At 61.6% G+C, this 17313-nt stretch overlaps 6 protein-coding genes across 6 annotated transcripts, besides 1 other annotated feature; all 6 read right to left on the bottom strand.

Annotated features, from left to right (window-relative positions):
* Nucleotides 1–1851: 1851 nt before the first annotated feature.
* Nucleotides 1852–2934, bottom strand: LPMP_050330 (hypothetical protein; the record flags this gene model as incomplete). The annotated part of the gene is made up of 1 exon (XM_010705494.1): nucleotides 1852–2934. The coding sequence occupies one exon, from the start codon at nucleotides 2932–2934 to the stop codon at nucleotides 1852–1854; it is 1083 nt and encodes a 360-aa protein (XP_010703796.1).
* Nucleotides 2935–3601: 667 nt separating this feature from the next.
* LPMP_050320 (DNA replication licensing factor MCM8, putative) lies at nucleotides 3602–6592 on the bottom strand (the record flags this gene model as incomplete). The annotated part of the gene is made up of 1 exon (XM_010705493.1): nucleotides 3602–6592. The coding sequence occupies one exon, from the start codon at nucleotides 6590–6592 to the stop codon at nucleotides 3602–3604; it is 2991 nt and encodes a 996-aa protein (XP_010703795.1).
* A 1211-nt stretch (nucleotides 6593–7803) lies between these two features.
* LPMP_050310 (glutaredoxin-like protein) lies at nucleotides 7804–8346 on the bottom strand (the record flags this gene model as incomplete). Its single annotated transcript, XM_010705492.1, has 1 exon — nucleotides 7804–8346. The coding sequence occupies one exon, from the start codon at nucleotides 8344–8346 to the stop codon at nucleotides 7804–7806; it is 543 nt and encodes a 180-aa protein (XP_010703794.1).
* Nucleotides 8347–9104: 758 nt separating this feature from the next.
* Nucleotides 9105–11135, bottom strand: LPMP_050300 (hypothetical protein; the record flags this gene model as incomplete). Its single annotated transcript, XM_010705491.1, has 1 exon — nucleotides 9105–11135. The coding sequence occupies one exon, from the start codon at nucleotides 11133–11135 to the stop codon at nucleotides 9105–9107; it is 2031 nt and encodes a 676-aa protein (XP_010703793.1).
* A 774-nt stretch (nucleotides 11136–11909) lies between these two features.
* LPMP_050290 (phosphate carrier protein, mitochondrial precursor-like protein) lies at nucleotides 11910–13406 on the bottom strand (the record flags this gene model as incomplete). The annotated part of the gene is made up of 1 exon (XM_010705490.1): nucleotides 11910–13406. The coding sequence occupies one exon, from the start codon at nucleotides 13404–13406 to the stop codon at nucleotides 11910–11912; it is 1497 nt and encodes a 498-aa protein (XP_010703792.1).
* Nucleotides 13407–13799: 393 nt separating this feature from the next.
* Nucleotides 13800–14316: a repeat region.
* A 660-nt stretch (nucleotides 14317–14976) lies between these two features.
* On the bottom strand, nucleotides 14977–15498 carry LPMP_050280 (ARP2/3 complex 16kDa subunit, putative; the record flags this gene model as incomplete). The annotated part of the gene is made up of 1 exon (XM_010705489.1): nucleotides 14977–15498. One exon carries the CDS (start codon nucleotides 15496–15498, stop codon nucleotides 14977–14979), a length of 522 nt encoding a protein of 173 aa, XP_010703791.1.
* Between the last annotated feature and the right edge of the window lie 1815 nt (nucleotides 15499–17313).

Below are 17313 nucleotides of genomic sequence, written 5' to 3'. Positions count from 1 at the left end.
CTCGGCGCCGCCCGCGCAACTGCGAAAACCACGGCATCCTGCGATGCCTGTTGCCTCGAGTGTTGCGGCGGCTTCCCCCGACGTCACCGTGGGGCACGTGCGCAAAAAGCCTCCACAGTCCCTTCCTCCGGCGGCCTCGACCGGCTACAGGGCCGCACACACCCAACGGCAGCATCCACGGGCCGCTGCACGGTTGGCATGGAGCGGCGCTGGTGGTGGGTCGTCCGTTAAGGTCACCGCCCACTCCTCGTCCGCTACAGCGGAGGCGCGCCAGCGAACCAGTCCCCAGATGGCGTGCCCCCGCCAGGACCTCCAGGGGGGGGGGTGGAGGTCCGCTCCTCTCTTCACGCCGTGCGCTGGGTAAGTGCGCCGTGCTAAGCTGTCCCTCATTCTGAGGGGTAGGGCACGGGAGCAGCTTCTCGTCCCTCTTTTCCTCGCTTCCCGCGGCCTCGGTGAGTGTGGCGCCGAAGGACTGGGGTGGAGGGCCGTTCGCTGCCAGTTGGAGAATGGGCTGGCCCAGGCGGGGCTCGTCGTGCTGCGACACCTTGCTTGAGTTCAGCAGGTTGAACGCGGAGGAGGGCTTTCGGAGGAGCACCCGTCGATCCTCTTCGGTGGGTGCCAGTTAGCAAGGGAGCTCCTCAAAGGCGGCAACATCGATGCTCCCCCAGGCCTGCCGCAACTCGTCGCAAGCCAGCATCCGCTTCCTCCCCCCGGCAGCTTCCATGGGTCTGCGGAGAACGACCTTGGGGCGGGTTCGGTGGATGGGGTCCCCGGTGCGATGGGTGTGCCCTCCCCCCCGCAGGCACACGCACCCTCTCCCCCCGCAGCCTGATGATCGCGTCATCCGGAGTGAGAACCTCCACGTGCGTAGGACGTCGGCCCTTTCCGCGGTCTTCGAAGCCTGTGTGGTACGGTCGATAGCCGGTGTCATCGATGTTAAGCTCAGCGAGCGTGAGGCTTGGTCCTGCAGGAGAAGCCTGTGCGGCGCTGGCTTTCCGGCATCAGCCCATCGGTACTCAGCGGGAGCGCCCCCCCCCCTCTGCCTCATGGAGACCACAGCCGCAGGCAGCATGTCCCTGCCTGGCCCAACTCCTCCAGGGTGTGAGAGAGGAGATTGGGATGGAATGGGGCCATGCGTTTGCCTGTTCTCCTCATCTCCGCCGGTGCCGCTGCACCCACCTGCTGCCGTACAACGTAGAGGAGGGGAGAGAGCGCCATGAAGGATCAGTAGAGAGAAGGATGGGGGAGGGCTGAGTGCACACCCTTAGAGCTAAAAAGGGGTATACCCTTGCGCATACCACCGTGTGTGCTTCACGTGCCGAGGCATCGAGGAAGAGAAGGCTGATACGCACGCACGACGACGCTGCGCACACATGAGCTTTTACGCAGTCATTCACGCCACTCAACACCACGACTCACCGTTGCTGTGGAGGCTCTCTTTACGTTGCTCCTGCGAGCGTCCTCCTTATTGTCTCCCCCGTCGTGTGAACGAACCCTCACCGACGCCTCCCCTCCCCTCTATACCGCTCGATCGAATACACGGGGAGAGGCACATGCGCACTCACTACGAGGGGTGAGGCGGTGGGGGCAGGAGCGGAATGAGACATACGACGAGTGAGGATGAGGATGCTCGAGGGGTTTGCCTTGGAAACACGTACCGTACACACGCACGCCACCCTCCCTACACACGCCAATGCGTGTGTCCTCAGCCGAGGAGGCTACACGCGCATCTAACGAGACTGAAGGGAGAACAAAGAAGCACGAGCGCCACGCGGCTACGGCAGAGCAGCCGACGCGTACGCAGGAGTGGCACGGCGTGCCTTGATCTGCCTGCACCACAGCCAGAGCTTTTTAGCGGAAGACACCGCGCGGCATCTTCGGCCCATTCAGCGGAAACGGTGTCACATCCTCCAAGTAGCGAACGCGAAAGTCAGTGCTGCGATCCTGCACCGCCCGCACAGCGCCCTGCCGGCCATTGTAAAAGCCCATCACGCGAACGACAAGATCCACCTTCTCACCGCGGCCTAGAGGTCGCCCGCTCGCCGCCCGCGCCTCGCGAATCTTTGGCAGTAGATCGTTCAGGTACATGCTCGCCACTTGGTGGCCATTGTCCGTCGAGCCGTCTCCACGGAAGCCGCGGTCGCCGCCCTTCAGCCCGCGGTTGCCCGCCGTGTACGTCGGCAGCAGCCGCTTGCCATCGTAGTCGTACGCGACGGCGTACGTGTTGCGGCGGCGCGACACGAGGTAGAGGAAAACAAAGTCGCGGCTGTACTTGGGCATCTCAGCCCACCAATCGAGTTGGGAATATGTGTTGATATCGCCTGCCGCCATAGACGCACCCGGCGGCTGTTCCTTCAGAAGTGAGTAGCCGAACTTACTCTGAAAGTAGTCATCGCCGAGGATGCGCTCCGGCAGCGCACGCTCCTCTGCTGTCGCTGCTGCCGCTTCAGCAGTCGACGAGGATGCTGTGGCCGCTTCGCTCGGGTTTGCCTCCGTGCCGTTGCCGTGCGCACGCAGACGACGATGCTCCTGCTCGTACCACAGGCGCTCGTTGAAGCCACGCTGTGACACAAATCCGTCCTGCGCCACCAGCTGCTTCAGCTCCGCCTGGATTGTGTCGGTGCGGCTGCGCTGCAGCACTCCACCAATGTCCGCCTGCGGTAGGCGAGGATGCACACTGCTCATCTCGTCACCATCAACGCCGTCGGCAGCGGCCGAACCAGCACCACCAGCGCGGAAGGCCGTGTTGTACCCTTGCTGCTGCTGCGCCTCTAGCGCGTCGTTGGCGGAGCGGATGAGAAACTCATTGAAGTACTGCTGACCACCCTGCTGCGGCTTCAGCAGTGCTGGGACACGGCGGTACTTATCCGGGAACATGCCAGCGCGCGGACGCGGCTTACCACGGCGCAGTAACACGGCGGAGTTCTTCAGCATCGATGGCCCTCGAAGGTACGGCAAACACTCTGAGAGAGAGTGAGGAGGAGATGGGAGAGAGGTGGGGGGGATGACGTAATGGCGGGGTTGAGGAAAGAGTGATCGGCGAGTGATCACTGCCACACCATAATGGATGGAGTTAAGAGGAGGGAGGGAAGGAGGGAGGGAGGGGCCCGGGGGCTTTTGTAAAGAGGAGACCTACGAAGGTAAGGCCCAGGGAGGCGAGCGAGGACATACACGATCAAACCCCAGCAGTGAAGTGTGCGTGTGTGTGTGTGTGGGTGTGAATACCACAGCGAAACCAAGAGTGCTTCTCTCTCTCTCTCCGGGCCATCTGTGCAGGGCTCTTTCTTAGCGTACTGCGATGGAGAAGGGGGTGGCCGCCGGGGGAAGGCCCATCCATCACCACAGTTCTTCGCTATGCGTCGTCAAGTGACAACGAACAAGAGAGATGTCAGGCGGTTCGAGGAGGCCCATTGGCTTTCTTGTCTCAGCGTGGCGCGTGCATCCCGTCGGGGAAGCGGGGGAGAGAGAGCTGAAAAGAGAAAGAGGGAGGCAAGAGAGAGAGAGACACGATGAGCACACATACACCACCGTCGGCGTCCGTCGCCACGCTATACTTCAAGTACGCAACCTCTCTCCCCAACCACCGCCCTGTCTCCTCATCTCAGCACCCGCACAGACAGTACTTACTACTACCCTTCTGCAACAGAAAGCCGTACTCGTTCAGCTGGCGGAGCATCGCAGTGGCGCTGCGGCAGCCGACTGACTCGCACACGTCCAAGATCGCCTGCTCTGTAAACAGATTTACACCGTTCTTCTCCTCCACGATGGCAAGCTTGAGCCGCTGCAGCACAGCTTCACGCAGGTTGAGCTTTGCGAGCTTCTTGCCTGCACCGGCCTCCGCCGAACCGGCCGCGGCGCCGACCGCAGCCGAGCCCGGGGCGGCAAGACCGTCGAAAGAGCGCAGACAAGACTGTAGCAGTTGCACGGCGTACTCGGCATCTTCGCGGGTGACCACGTGACGCAGCTCCAGTTTCGCTCGTGCCTCGGCGACCCGAATGAGCGCCTGCAGGTAGCGCGGAGTCACGGTGGCCTCAAGCCCCATGGCGGGTGTCGAAAATGACCCCGAGACGCTGCCACAGTCTGAGAAGCGACCTGCCTCACCACCCCCACCAGCGCGGCTATCCGTGACACCGTGCGTGAATCCGTACTGCGGCTCGGGTAGGTGCTGACGCTGCGCAAGGTAGTGCGCCTGCAGAACGTCGCATGCCTCACGGCAGAGCGTTGGCTGGCACTGCGAGCGGCAAAAGAGCAGAAAGCGCTGAACGAGCGGGAGGGGCAGAGGGCCAGCGCCGCCACTGCGTGCCAAGGCGTTGTGGCCGCGGCCCTGCCCGTCGCCGTCGTCCCCTCCTGCGGGCCCACAGCGGTGCCACTGGAGAACGTGTTCGGTCAGCGCCTGCTGCGCCTTGCCGTTGGTCCCGTGCGAGTTGCGCAGGCACGCGATAATGTCAAAGCGGCTGAGTAGCGCAGGGGAGAGGTTGACATTGGCGGCGAGGGACTTGCTCACGTCGAAGCAGCCGCCGATGGGGTTGCCGGCCGCCAGTATGGAGGTGCGCACGGGCATGGAGAAAATCATTCCCGCCTTGGCGAGGCTCACCGTTTCTTGTTCCATAACCTCCAGCAGCGCTTTGTGCTCCTGCACCCCCTTGTCGATCTCGTCGAGACACGTGATGCCACCATCGCCGTGCACTACGGCACCGGCCTCAAACGTCGTCTCGCCCGATACGGGGTCCCGTGTCAGCGTCATGGTGAGGCCGCAAGATGACGAAGTGTGCGCGCACACAAACGCGCTGCGTGGCGCCACTGCGCAGGCTGCCCGAAGCAGCTGTGACTTGCCGAGACCGGGATCGCCGACCAGCAGGACATGGATGCTGCTGCGCGTCTCACCGCCGTTCTTGTCACGGTTGCCACCGACAATGGAGAGCAGCAGCGCCTGCTTCACCAGCTCCATGCCAAAGATTGACGGCGCCACTGAGGCTGTCAGCCGTGCAAACCACTGCGGGTGCCGCGCCACCTCGTAAAAGCGCCCTGCCTCCTCGGCAGACCAGCTGTCCAATCCAGAGGAGAAGGCGGAGGCACGGGCACCCGACAGCAGCGTTGGGATGGCCGACGTGGTGGCCTCCGCCGCGATGACTGTCGGCCTGACTCTACCAAGCTGTGCGGCAGTGCCAAGTATCAGCTCGTCTTCCGCCTCCCTTTCACCGTCGCCGTGCAGGCAATCACCAGTGCCCGCACCGTCTGCGAACGTGGCGGCCCCGACGCCGTGTGCAGGTCGCCAGGGACCATCACGGTGACCCCCAGTTGCGGCCAGGTGCACCCCACCGCGTTGGCGGTGCTGCAGCGCCGCGATGCAGCTCAAGGAAGATGAGCTGGAGAAGGTCCCCTGACTGCGCAGACTCCTCACCGACCTGGCGCGCAGGCACACCTGCTGCATGCCGCCGCTTTGCCTGCCCTCTCCCCGCCGCGTCTCTAACACGCCGCACACGCAGACGCAGTCGCCTACCGTAACGGCGTCGAGCCACGGTGGGCGCAGCTCCACCTCGATCATGACATGCATGTCGCCATTGCCCATGCATTGGCTGCCGTTGCCCTCGCCGTGCTGCTGAGTGGCGGCGCTGCCGCCGCTAGGCGAGGTCAGCGACGAGGACACGTCGAAGAAGGTCGTATGCTCTTGCAGCCGGAGCAGCTGCACTTCCTCGCACACCGCCTGATCCGTTAGCGGGGTCCACTTGTAGCCGCGGCAGCGCGCGCTCGCACACGGGCCTGGGTAGGTCAGAACGCCGTCTTCGGTCGTCTGCTCCTTCACAACGCCGCAGTGGCCGCAGCGGTACGCCATACGCACACACGAGATGCGCGTCGGGCTCATACGGACGACCGTTCCTTTGATCGTCAACACTCGCCCAAGCAGTGCGGCGCCGATGTGATCGAACGACGTTGCGTGGCGCATATCACCGCTCACCGACGCGTACACGCGACGAAGCGCTGGTGCTCTCGATGCCGCTGGCACGACTGCGGAAGACGTGGTGGGGTGTGTGCCACCGTCGCTTTGGCATTGCCTGTCGCCCTGTGCATTCATTGAGGAGCTTAGCTGTCGCGCTTCGTGCTGGTACAGCCACACGGCGGCGAAGAACTCGACGAGGGCTAGCACGATGCATGGCTGTTCGAGCAGTGCGGTGCGCATTACCGGTGTCAGCACATTGCCAAACTCATTTGTCGGGTCTTCCGCCACGTCCCTGCCGTCACCACCGCGGTGTCTGTGGCAGCGCCTGCCAGGCGCTGCAGGGTCGAGAAGACGGAGAACGACAAAGTCCGTGAGGGCCACCGTGGCGGCTGTGGATGCCGTCACCATCTCCGGCTGCACCTCTGGAATGGCGAGCGGGTACACGTCCAGTTTGCTCAGGAGCGGCTGAAACACCCCCCACATGGTCTCGACGATTGAGTCCGTGTAGCGCACCGCTCCGGCGAGGGGGGTACCGCAGTGCATTTCCCATAGCGCGTCCATCCACGCATGGGCCTTCGCCGCTGCCGCTGGCGGCTCGGTGGGCGTGGCGCCGGTAGTCCTACCGCTGCCATCACCACCCCGTTTGCCTTGCATGACGAGCCCAGCAGTTTTGCGCAACGAAGAATCTTTTTGTAGAAGCAAAGTTCTACGTGCATATGTGTGTGTGTGTGCGCAGCGTAGTCGTGCAGCTGCCACGCCTCGGAAACAGAAGCTGAGGACTTGGTGTACGAAGAGAGCTCACGGAGAGCGAGCGAGAGTGGTTAAGATGAGTGTGAGGTGAAGAGGAGGGAAGTTTGGAGAAACGTACTCTTCGGCTTCTGCACCTGTGATCGGTTATGTGTCCTGGTAGTCGTTCTGGAGGTTGAGAGGAGGAGGAGGGGGGAGTGATTTGCCGTCTAAGAGCACTGCGAGTGCCTCCAGCGAACCTCCTTTGATTTTCTGCTTGTGCAGGCGTGTGTGCCTCGGACTTTCAGCGTATGCATGTAGGCGCCTGCGATGTGTCATTGGTGGCGACGCTAGCGCGTCAGTGACACTGCGGGGAAGTTTACGTGAGCTTGAGCGGGTGCGTGGAATGGTGGTCGAGGCGCCTGAGTTTACGCGCACGTGAGCCTGTGTGTCAGCCCATGATCGAGGCAGAGAGAGGAAGGAGGTGAGGGTGATAAGAGGCGAGAAAGAGCGGGTGCATGGCAGCGCCTCGTTTCCCCTCTTGTGTCTCGGGAGTGAGTGTACACAGAGAAGTGGGGTGCTCAGCCTGGCGCGCCGAAGTGGCTGTGGACAAGAGAGGGGAGAGAGGGTGACCGCATGTCACGTCGCGGCACGTCCCCATCGACGGCTACGTTGTGGTTGTCGGGACGTAATTTCGTTTGTACTCCCCCTTTTTCCCGCGCTATTCCACATTCCGTAGGCGCTCATGTGGAGGGGAGGGGGGGGGGGACGTAAGCGCAGCGAAGATGCGCGCACACGCACCTGGGAAGACGCGGTAGAGTCAGAGTAGCCGCCGCATCAAACTACTGGGGGTGGGTAGCCCGAAAGATGATCACTCGCCTGAGCATGCGTGGGGAGGGTGGGTCAAGTTCTGTGAAGAACGTTTGCAAAATGGGATTGCAGTGGGTCGAAGTAAGACCGCGGAGGAGGAGGAGGAAAGACCGAGAGGGAAAAAGAGAGTGACATGCAGAGCCGAGCGAGAGAGTCGCTTCGTTCTCTTTGGCCCTTCTGGGCTCACTGCCACTCTACAGCCGCGCAGCTGTATAGCCTTCTCTCTCTCCCCCTCCCATCCTCCTCTGGCCCTTCCTCTTTAGCGGCGCTCATATGAGGTTTTTCGCCTTCAGCATACTCGTCAGCGTTCCATCCAGCATCATCTTCTTACAGATATCATAGCCACCGATCAGCTCGCCGTCTAGGTACACCTGCGGGTACGTCGGCCAGTCGCTGTACGCCTTGAGCCCCTCGCAGACCTCGTCGTCGTCCATGATATTGAAGAAGGTGTACTTGATGCCGAGCTGGTTGAAGAGGTCGACCAGCTGTGCGGTAAAGCGGCACCGCGGCTGCTCCGGGGTGCCAGTGAGGAAGACGACGAGGCGGTCGTGAGAGATGATGTCGTGCAGATCCTTCGCGAGGTCGCCTGCCACGTCTGATGGGGAGCGGTGCACGGGAGAGGTGTGAAAAAACGCCGCTGATATGCGCTGCGCTGCTGTGAACATGGGCAACGAGAGGGATGAGAAGGGCATGGCGCTCGTCGACGAGTACGTCGCGGCAAGGGCCGCACTTGCCGTCGGCGGCAACCCTCGCGGCGCGCAGGCCAGGCAACCACCCGCAGAGAGGGGAAGTCTTCGACTCATCGAGCGCATGGATAGGGAAAAACAGGAGCGGATACGAAGGGGGGGGTCAGACAAACGAGAAGATCAATGAGGTGTCGGCGAAGGTAGGCGGTCGCTGAAGCGCGAGCGAGGGATAGGCGGGAGAGTAGCACTGCAGAAAGCCGGGGAGGAATGGTTGGGTGGGCGCGGCGCAGGGGTGTGTACGTGGCGTTTGTGTGAGGGAGGGGCGGGGAGAGATGAACAAGAAAGGAAGAGACGTGCGTAAAGCGAAAAGGCGAGAGAAAAGTGAGCGAAGAGTGTGGGTGAGTCCTCGACAGTGCGCTGCTGAATGGCGAACGAGTGATGACCTCGCAACGACGCCCGTCTAGGATTAGGGAGAGGTGGTGTGGAGTGGAGTGGACGTGGTGGTGGTGGGGGGCCCGGGACACTTTGTCCCTCCCCCCGTTAGCAGGCCAAGAGAGGAAATGAAGAAGTATGGATGTGCTTTCCATACGCCACATCCGCACTTCTTCATTTCCTCCGGCACACCCTCCTCCTCTACGCGGGTCGCTACCACGGCGCCGGTGCTGGGGCTCCTCGCTTTGCGTTTATTTATGTTTAGTCTGCTCTTCTCGTTTCGTCCTGTTGGCGTTGACTGACGTCTTGGGGAGAGGGCGCAAGAGCCGCTTGTGGCGCCCTTCGGTGAGGGCGGAATTTGGCGGGGCAGGGAGGAAGTGCGACAGCCCGATATTTTGCAGATGCCACGGCCACTGCTTCACCCGCCGCCCTTCGCCTATCCACTCCGGCGGCTAAAGTACTACTTCACACGCGTAGTGAAGAACGCCGTCGGCGTACGCCAGCGCACGTACACGTGGCAGCTTTGTGGTCACCGTCGGAGGAGCACCGGGTGCTGGTGACCGCAGAGAGCGCGGCGGCGATAGTTCATACACGATGGGGGAGAATACGGCCGTTGCCTCCTCGCCTTCAACGACGTCTTCGTTCTCCGCGTCCAAGGCCACGCCGCCGGGCCTCGTCGTCCCACCATCGAGCACTGCACACACGCCGCACGCCGATGGCCCCGTAAGAGCGCTCGCATCGTCTGTGGAAGTCGCCGCGAGCGGGACGTACGTCGCGCACAGTGGACTGCGGCGGAGGCCAGCGTGTGACACGGGCGGCGGCGACGCTGATGCAAGCCACTCCGTGACTACCGGTGCATCATGCCAGACTTCTTCGTCGAGCGCCGGCGGCACTACGAGCGCCTCCTCGGCTGCCCAAACCGGTAGGGACGGGTTCCTGCAGTCGTACAGCAGCCACCAGCAGTTGCCGTCGCAGTCGCTGCTGTTGCTGTTCGCATCGCTCTGCCATGACTGACCACGATGCTCCACCTTCGCGGGAGCTACGTGAGTGTTGCTCCTCCGCCTGCTCCGCTGATTGTGCATCAGCGTCACAAGGTACGAGTAGCCGCTGCCACCACCAACTGGTGATGTCTGCAGGGCTGCTGCTGGCGTTGCAGCTGCGAAGGATGAATCCTCCACCACAGACGTCACGCACCAGTTCGAGCACCATTGAGGAGGCGAGGCGGTAGCAGCAGCAGTTCTACCGCCTACCCCGTCTGTAAGCCGTGGCGGCAGCACAAAGAAGACCGTGGGGGTGACTGTTGCGGAGGTGTAAAGACCAACGTGGCGACGGAAAGCAGCCGCAAAGACGAGACCCATCGGCCCTGTCTCAGCGCTACTTGCGCGCTCATGCGCTAGTGCGGGCGGCGGCGCGGGGCGAGGATGCGACGACTGGTGCGCTGAAGCGTGCTTGAGACGAGGCAGGCGCCGACGCACATCGAACAGGCGCGGTGTGCGCCGCACAGCGTGCCTCAGCTCTGCTAAAGAAGACGCAGCAGCACCGTCTCCTCCGATGCCTAGTGTGTCTTCGTCTCCGGGTGGTATGGCCAACGGCACGCGCCAGGCCGACTCGCGTTGCACCGAGGACAACCACACACAACTACACGGCCGCCTCGCGGAGCGCCCTGCGGCGGCAATGCCGCTGCCCACGTAGACGTCATCCACGCGCTGGCAGAGAACGTACATGTCGGTCAGACCACCGCTGGGGTGGCTTGGAGCATAGCTGCACGGCAGGATCGCTTCTACCGCCTTCCAAGCCGGTGCTATCGGTAGAGCACGATACGAATGACACGGCCGTTTGAGTGCCGTGACCACGTCGAGGCCGTCGTGGTGGCGGCCATGCTGCTTGTGCCACGCCAAGGGTGTGCGGCTGGCAAGCACAGCGTCCTCCGCGTCCTCCAGGAAGATGGTGCTCTGCAGCCACTTGGCAGTCGTGCCAGGAGGCGATTTGGCTGTGCTGAGAGGTGAGGGACGCATGATCGTGATAACTGAGGCGGCATCGCCAAGCCCTACCACCGGACCAAACGCCACCTCATCGCTCACAGTTGCCTCGTCATCCTCATCGCCGAGCGTGTCAAAACTTGCAGAGAGCCAGCATGAAGAGGTGAGGTCGCGGTGCGGCTGCGGCAGGACAAGGCACCGCCGCCCTCCCCCCTCACCAGCAGAGTTGCCACGAGCAGCACCGCGCTGACGCCACTGTTCTGCCACCAAGTGACGCGCGTCATCTTCTTCGCCGCTGCTGGACGATCGCGCCAAGGCGGTTGCCCATGGCACCTGCTGCGCGAAGGACGAGACGGCCAACAGCTGACACTCATGACGGCCGCGAAGTAGCAGACTAGCGCGATCGGGTGACGGTTGCACGGATGCCCATCTCGAGCCCCGCGGCTGAAGCAGTGGAGGGGGTAAGTGAAGAACACGAGACGGGATGCGTGTGGCGCTGTCCATCGCGTGAACGGTGTGTAGAGACTTCGTTCGTAGGAACGAGGGTAGACGGTTCTCTCGGGTATCCCTCCGGGAGCTCTACCGGTGAGCACGCTTTCCACTACGTGTGTAGGTGACTGGGCGAAGCAGTGCTGATGGGCGAGCATCTCAGCACGTCGTGTCGGCGGGAAGAGAAAGCGATAGAAAGAGAGGGTGGTGGGTGGATGGGCGATGGGGGGAGGGAGGGAGGGGCGTGAGCTCGTATACGGAACTTCAGGGATTCCATCGCTGTGATGCATGACAGAGGGCGTTCATCAAAGTGTGCGCAATCGCCTGAAGACTGTATTTTCCAGTGTGTTCTCCGCTGTGCAGCGCGAGCCACTAAGGGGAAGGATGATAGCGTATCAGTGCTCGTCTTCTTGTTGTCAGATCCACTCAAGCGCAACCACAGCTCTCCGCCTGGTGTCTGGCGTGAAGAGCATAGGGAGCGAGGACGAGAGAGGGGAGAGAGACAGGGGGGCGGCACTTTCGTCCCTCTACGCTGGATGTGCATCGATGTGCCCACTGACTGCTTTGGGGCCCCCTTCCCTCCTCAGATTCATTTCCGTTGATCAATGGATAAGGTAGTGCATCAGCAACCACCACAGCTGCAATGTACTTCTGGGCGCAAGCCCATAATCAGGATCCGTACGCATGCGCACCGGTTACTCCCCCCTCCTCCATCGCATGTGAATCGCACGCTCATTCTTGCCATCGCTGCTGTTTTCCTCTCCATCACGTGCTTCGGTAGCCGCAGCGTTACTCCTTCACGTCTCCAGTCGTGGGCAATCCAGCCCACACCTTGAAACCGTCATACGTCACCCACTGCAGTGCCGTCAGCGAAACCACCATCAGCAGACGGGGTGCCAAACCTTTCCACATCCCGCGCCACCCCACCGTACGCATCAACTCGAGAGCACCGTGCACCGCGCTGCGGAATGCGGTGCACGGTGCTCTGGCTTGACCGATGCTGCTGCACGGCGCGTCCACGATTGGATTGGCCACTAGCGGCGTCGGATTCAATGTTAATGCAGACGCCCTCTGGTTCATTCTCGACAGCACCGTGTCCGCCGGGTGTGACACGACGCCGCAGAGCAGCCCTGCCAGCACGCCAGCGAGCAAACTTACGACCAGTTTCTCCGTGACGCCAGGCGCCGCAGCGCCCATGATGCCAAGGCGATTGAAGAGGGACTGCAGCCAGGCGACGATAAATTCAAAGGAGGAGAACTTTATCATAGTGTATGGCACCTGCCGGCACCAGAGCGGCACCAGTCCCTTGTAGAAGCCGTGCAGCCCCTCTCTTTCCCACATGCGTGGCAGGGCAGTACGGAGGTGCATCGGAAAGGAAGGCGAAGTCTGCATGCGAATTTTTACCGCCTCCCATGGTGCCAAGCCGAGATCGGCAACCACCTCGGCCAGGCAGCTCGAGAAGAGAAAAATGAAGAACTGGTAGAGACTGGAGGAGTGAGCCGCTAACGACAGCGCGGGCGAGCTGGCTACCCCTTTCGCAGCGGCACCTGGCGCCTGCACAGAAGAGATCAGCAGCTTGTACTTCAAAAATTCGTAGAGAGAGAACTTGACGGAGCCTTGAATGCCGTATCCCCACAGCATTGGCAGCCACCCGCGGAACAACAGCGGCAGTGCGCGGAGGATGGAGCCTCCAGCCTCAACGCGATAGAGATGAATAAACCCATCCATAAAGCTGCGGTACTCGCCCACCTGCACGCGACACTTGAGGATGTCGATAGGGGCAACGACGAGGTGGACCATCCCCACCGTCATGCCGCCCAGAAAACAATAGACAAAGTACTGGAATGAATGTAAGCGTACCGTGCCGGTGGCCGGGTCGATGTTGGACGCGGAGGTGGACCGCCATATATACGTCGTCAGGAGAATTCCTGTGAGCACCGCCGCAGCCGCCGTGGATAGAAAGCCCTGGAAGCAAACCCTCTCTCGGGAGCTCAGGGTGGGCGAGACGTGCGAGCTCGTCACCACTCCACTGGTGGAGCCAGGGGGCAAGAGGGACGTTGTGGCCGTTGTATTGGTCACATCCGCTGCCGTCGTCGAGCTTCCACCGACCCCTGCCATCAGCAACGAAGCGAGGCCTGGCTCATCGGCGCGGTCACCGTGTCCGTTGGCCTCGCTGCCGTTTGAGCCAATGTTGCGGTTGTGCACCTCAAAGCCAGCCGACATGGACGCTTTACGTTTACTGGGCTCTGGCTGTGGGTATTCGTTCGAGTTCGCATGCGTGTGCATTGCGGAGTAGCCGCCGCTGCTGCTGCTGCTGCTGACGCTGCCGCTGCCGCTGCTGCTGCTGACGCTGCCGCTGTCGCTGCCGCCGCTGCCGCTGCTGCTGTTGACGCTGCCGCTGTCGCTGTGGAAAACAGAGGTGATCAAGCAAGACAGGCCAAAAAAGAAAAAAATGACGAAGCGGTTCGGCTCGCAAAGTGTGTAGCGTCTCAGTACGAAGCAACACCGCATGGTACAGGCATAGATAGCCGCGGCTCGCTCAGAGAGAGAGAGAGGGTAGAGGGCCGCCTTTGAAAAATGCAACAGAGAGAGCGTGAGGAGGAGATGGAGGCACGAGAGTGCGCATCAAGTGACGTCAAGGAGCACGCGAGCCAATGATGTTAGCCTCAGCGCGGTAGTTCTGCCACAGAAAGCTTAGTCAAACCCCCACTCTACCCCCGTCTCCGGCCTGTCATAGGCACCAATCAAGTGGGGTGAGGCGGCACCAGGTATACCGTAGAGTAATGCGTCGACTCCGCCATCTCAAGCACAGCCTCTGCCATCCACTCTACTCAAACCCCACCCCCACCCGTTTTGCAGGCCGCCTCAAAGCAGCCTTTGCTATGCCGATTGCCACGTGGTGCATCCCTTGGGGCTGCACAGGCTCTCCCCACCTGGTGCGCTGCAAGGATTGGGCTAGATGCGCTCGAGCCACGCTGGCACTCTGCCCATCCCATGGCCGGCACAGGCCTGTGCACTGTCGCAGACCGCTCCCACGCCACACCATCCACGACCTGGCCGCCGGCATTGGTAGCGCCGTGCCGCGCTGGCTTCCCCATGTGTCGTAGTCGCTGGGCCCTGTCACCGCCAGGGGCGGTTCGGCATGGTCGGGGGTGGCCCCCCCTCTCTTCCCGTCCTCACGGCTGAAGGGGAGGAAACAAGAGAAGGAAGGGCTGTGCCACCGCTTTTAGGTGTGTGGGCGACTGAGTGGGCGTGCGCAGCAGCAGCCGCAGAGTGTGTGTGTGTGTCAATTCACTTCTCTGATTCATCTTGGGGCACGCGAGTCCGTGCCTCTGTGTGGATGTGCATGCGTCACCGAGAGAAGAGCCACCACGATGTCGGGAGGGGGTGGGGCAGGCAGGATAGGAGGAGGTGTTGAGGACAGGGAATAAGAAGGGTGTTAGAATGTGTGTGGGTGGTGGTGGCTACGAGGTGGTGTGTTGATCACACGAGTGAAGTTTGATCGCCCACAAAAACAAAGCAAAACGACAGAATAACGGCCCAGTCACGGTGAACAGCCCAGCGTTGCCCACGTCGACGCGTGTGTGCAAGGCGAGAGGTAGTGAGGTGGGGTGGGCAGCAGCAGCACCGGAGGAATTCAAGGCAACGCTTCGATGCACCCCCGCCACCACCCTGTGGTTCCTTTGCCTCCCCCATCCCCACAGAGCTCGCTGCATTCCACGGTGGTGGCGAGTTTTTCCGCTCTCGCTTTCGAGTCATATCAGCGGACATCGCAGAGACAACACTCTCGGCAGCGACTGCAGCACCCAGCAGGAGTACAACTGGACCAGTCTAGACAGAGGCCCACAATATTGTGTCATCTACTCATCAAAGCACGCACCACAGCGCCATCGCCAGCCGCGTCATGCAGGGCCGCGTGCCATTCGTACAGGTGGTGAACAGCTGCTGGCGAGAGAGGCGCGTGAGCCTCTTGGGCAGCGGTCGGAGCCCCACAAAGGCCTTTGAATGTGGGTGCCGTGACGCCCGAGGCGCAGGAAGCCATGCACACGTACAGCACACGCATCAGCGCATCTTGCTGGGGGATGGTCAGCTGAGCCACAAAGATCGAGCGCAGCCGCGGTAGGGTTCCTCCAGCGCTAGAACCAGCAGAGCGTATGATGTCCCCCTTGGCACTGCAGGAGTCTGTGCCATTACTGCTGTCTGCAATGGGAACTGCGACACCGACGCTACAGCAGAGTTGCACGTCCACATCGTGGAGCAGGGCCAGCACACGACGTGCATCACCGATGGAGAGGCTCCGCAATAATGTTGTTTCGAGCGCGTCCAGCTCGGCGCAGAGCGTTGCTACCAGAGCAGGAGAGGCACAAGCCGGCGGCATCTGGAGAGGGAAGTGGTGAGCAAAGACAGGGGAGAACGCGGGAGAAGAGTATCGCTTCGTACATGGGGGAGCATTCGTCGCTTTTTCGTCTTTAGCGTATGTTTGCGCTTCGTTCCCGCTGGCGTTGCACAATACACGCCTCAGCGGCAACGGCAGCAGAATGCGTGACGAGGAAGGAGAGGAGAAGACGAAAGAATGTGAGCGAGGGAGAGAGAATGGCACAAGAAGGAAGGCAGGAAAAAAATACGTGAGCCGCACCTCTCCCGTCTGTGCCAGGCCCCTCATGCGTGGAGCAGGGGGAGAGGGACTCATCTACACGCATGACTTGTCCCAGAGGGGAGTGAGGGAAAGGAAAAGGAGAGGTAGGGAGGAAGAGGCCGCCTCTCCTCTTCTTCCCTCCTTTCCCCCTTATTGCGTGCCACTCTGCATTGCAAGTACGCAGGCGTGTTGTTCACAAATGTGCCGTCAGTCTCTCATCATGAGTTTCTTGGCGGGGTTTAAGCGGCTGGCTCTCGCACAGCTCAAGAAACAAGTGGATGGCGCGTGCTTGCGTGCTTTCGGCGCTCATTGTCCTCCCCGGCCCTCTTCCCCCCCAAATTCCCTGTGTTCTCTCGGAACCGGCGACCGTCTCTCTGTGGGATCCTCCTCCTCCTCCCCGACACTTTTAACTTCAACGGAGAAGATGGTCGTTGCTGCAGCGCCGCTCCCCCTCTCACTGCTGTTTCCGCATTGCCAGCAAGCATGGCAATACGAGCCATCGCGGCAATGTCAACATGAGACGGAAGCTGCAGGAGAGAAGAACGAGGATAAGCTCTCAGCGTACGCGCACCGAGAGCTTATCCTCGCAGCCAACCAACATAACCGGAGAGCGAGAGAGGCAGCGAGCAGTGAGAGCGATCATGGCGGCGTAAGGGGTGAGGGTAGAAAGGAAAAGAGGGGAATGGGGGTGTGTGGAGTAGGCCCGAACAACAGAGACAGAGAGAGAGAGAGGTCAAGGCCCACCAGTGGGCTAGAGGGCGACGGCGACGGCAATGAGAGAGAACGAGTGGTGGTGGTGGGGTGGGGGGGGGAAGCGGAGGAAAGAGAGAGCCACGCTGAAGCAAACAAGATGCCACGAAAGAGAACGTTATGAAGGTGCGTGTGCGAAGTACCTGGCAGAGGAGGGTAAGGTGAAGAAATGGGAGCAGAGCGAGCTGGAGAAGCAGCAGCTACTGCCCTTCCACGGCAAGGAAGGGGGAAGAACTCCCCTTCTCTCGTTGTGTACTGTGTCTCTTGCTCCGTCTCGCCTCGTCCTATCCATCCGACACAAACGTGGCTAAGCCCACTTGGCCCCTGCAGCGCATGGACGCGAAAAGGAGGAGAGGGGAGGGAGGGGGAGGGGGGGGCTTGACAGTGCCCACGAGCGTTGCTCGCTTTTCCCCGCTTCTCTTGCTACCGCTGCCGCTGCTACTTCATTTTCTTCCGGCCTGAGGGAGAGGGAGGGGGAGAGGGGGGGGAAGGGGGACGGCGGCTAGGGAGGGCAGCGTGCCGTCCCCGCGAGGGAAAAAACAACAGAACAAACACAAAGGAGGGAGAGGCCGAGGAAAAAGAGGCGCAGCGGAGGGAGGGAGGGAGGGGCACACTCCCCCTTCCCCCCACATACAATACACGCCGCAAAGACTGGGCGTGACCGCAATAGGAGCCTCCTCTCACTCGGAGGGAGAAGAGGCGCCATCGACCACACAAAGGGATGCGTGCAGCCCATGCGGAGAGAAGAGGAAGGAGGGGGAAGCGAAGACTCATCAGCGCCTACTTCGCTCTTTCGTGAAGGCGGAG

This window comes from Leishmania panamensis (assembly GCF_000755165.1).
Source record: "Leishmania panamensis strain MHOM/PA/94/PSC-1 chromosome 5 sequence".
Taxonomy (NCBI): Eukaryota; Euglenozoa; class Kinetoplastea; order Trypanosomatida; family Trypanosomatidae; genus Leishmania; species Leishmania panamensis.
This window is presented reverse-complemented; position numbering and strand designations above follow the sequence as displayed.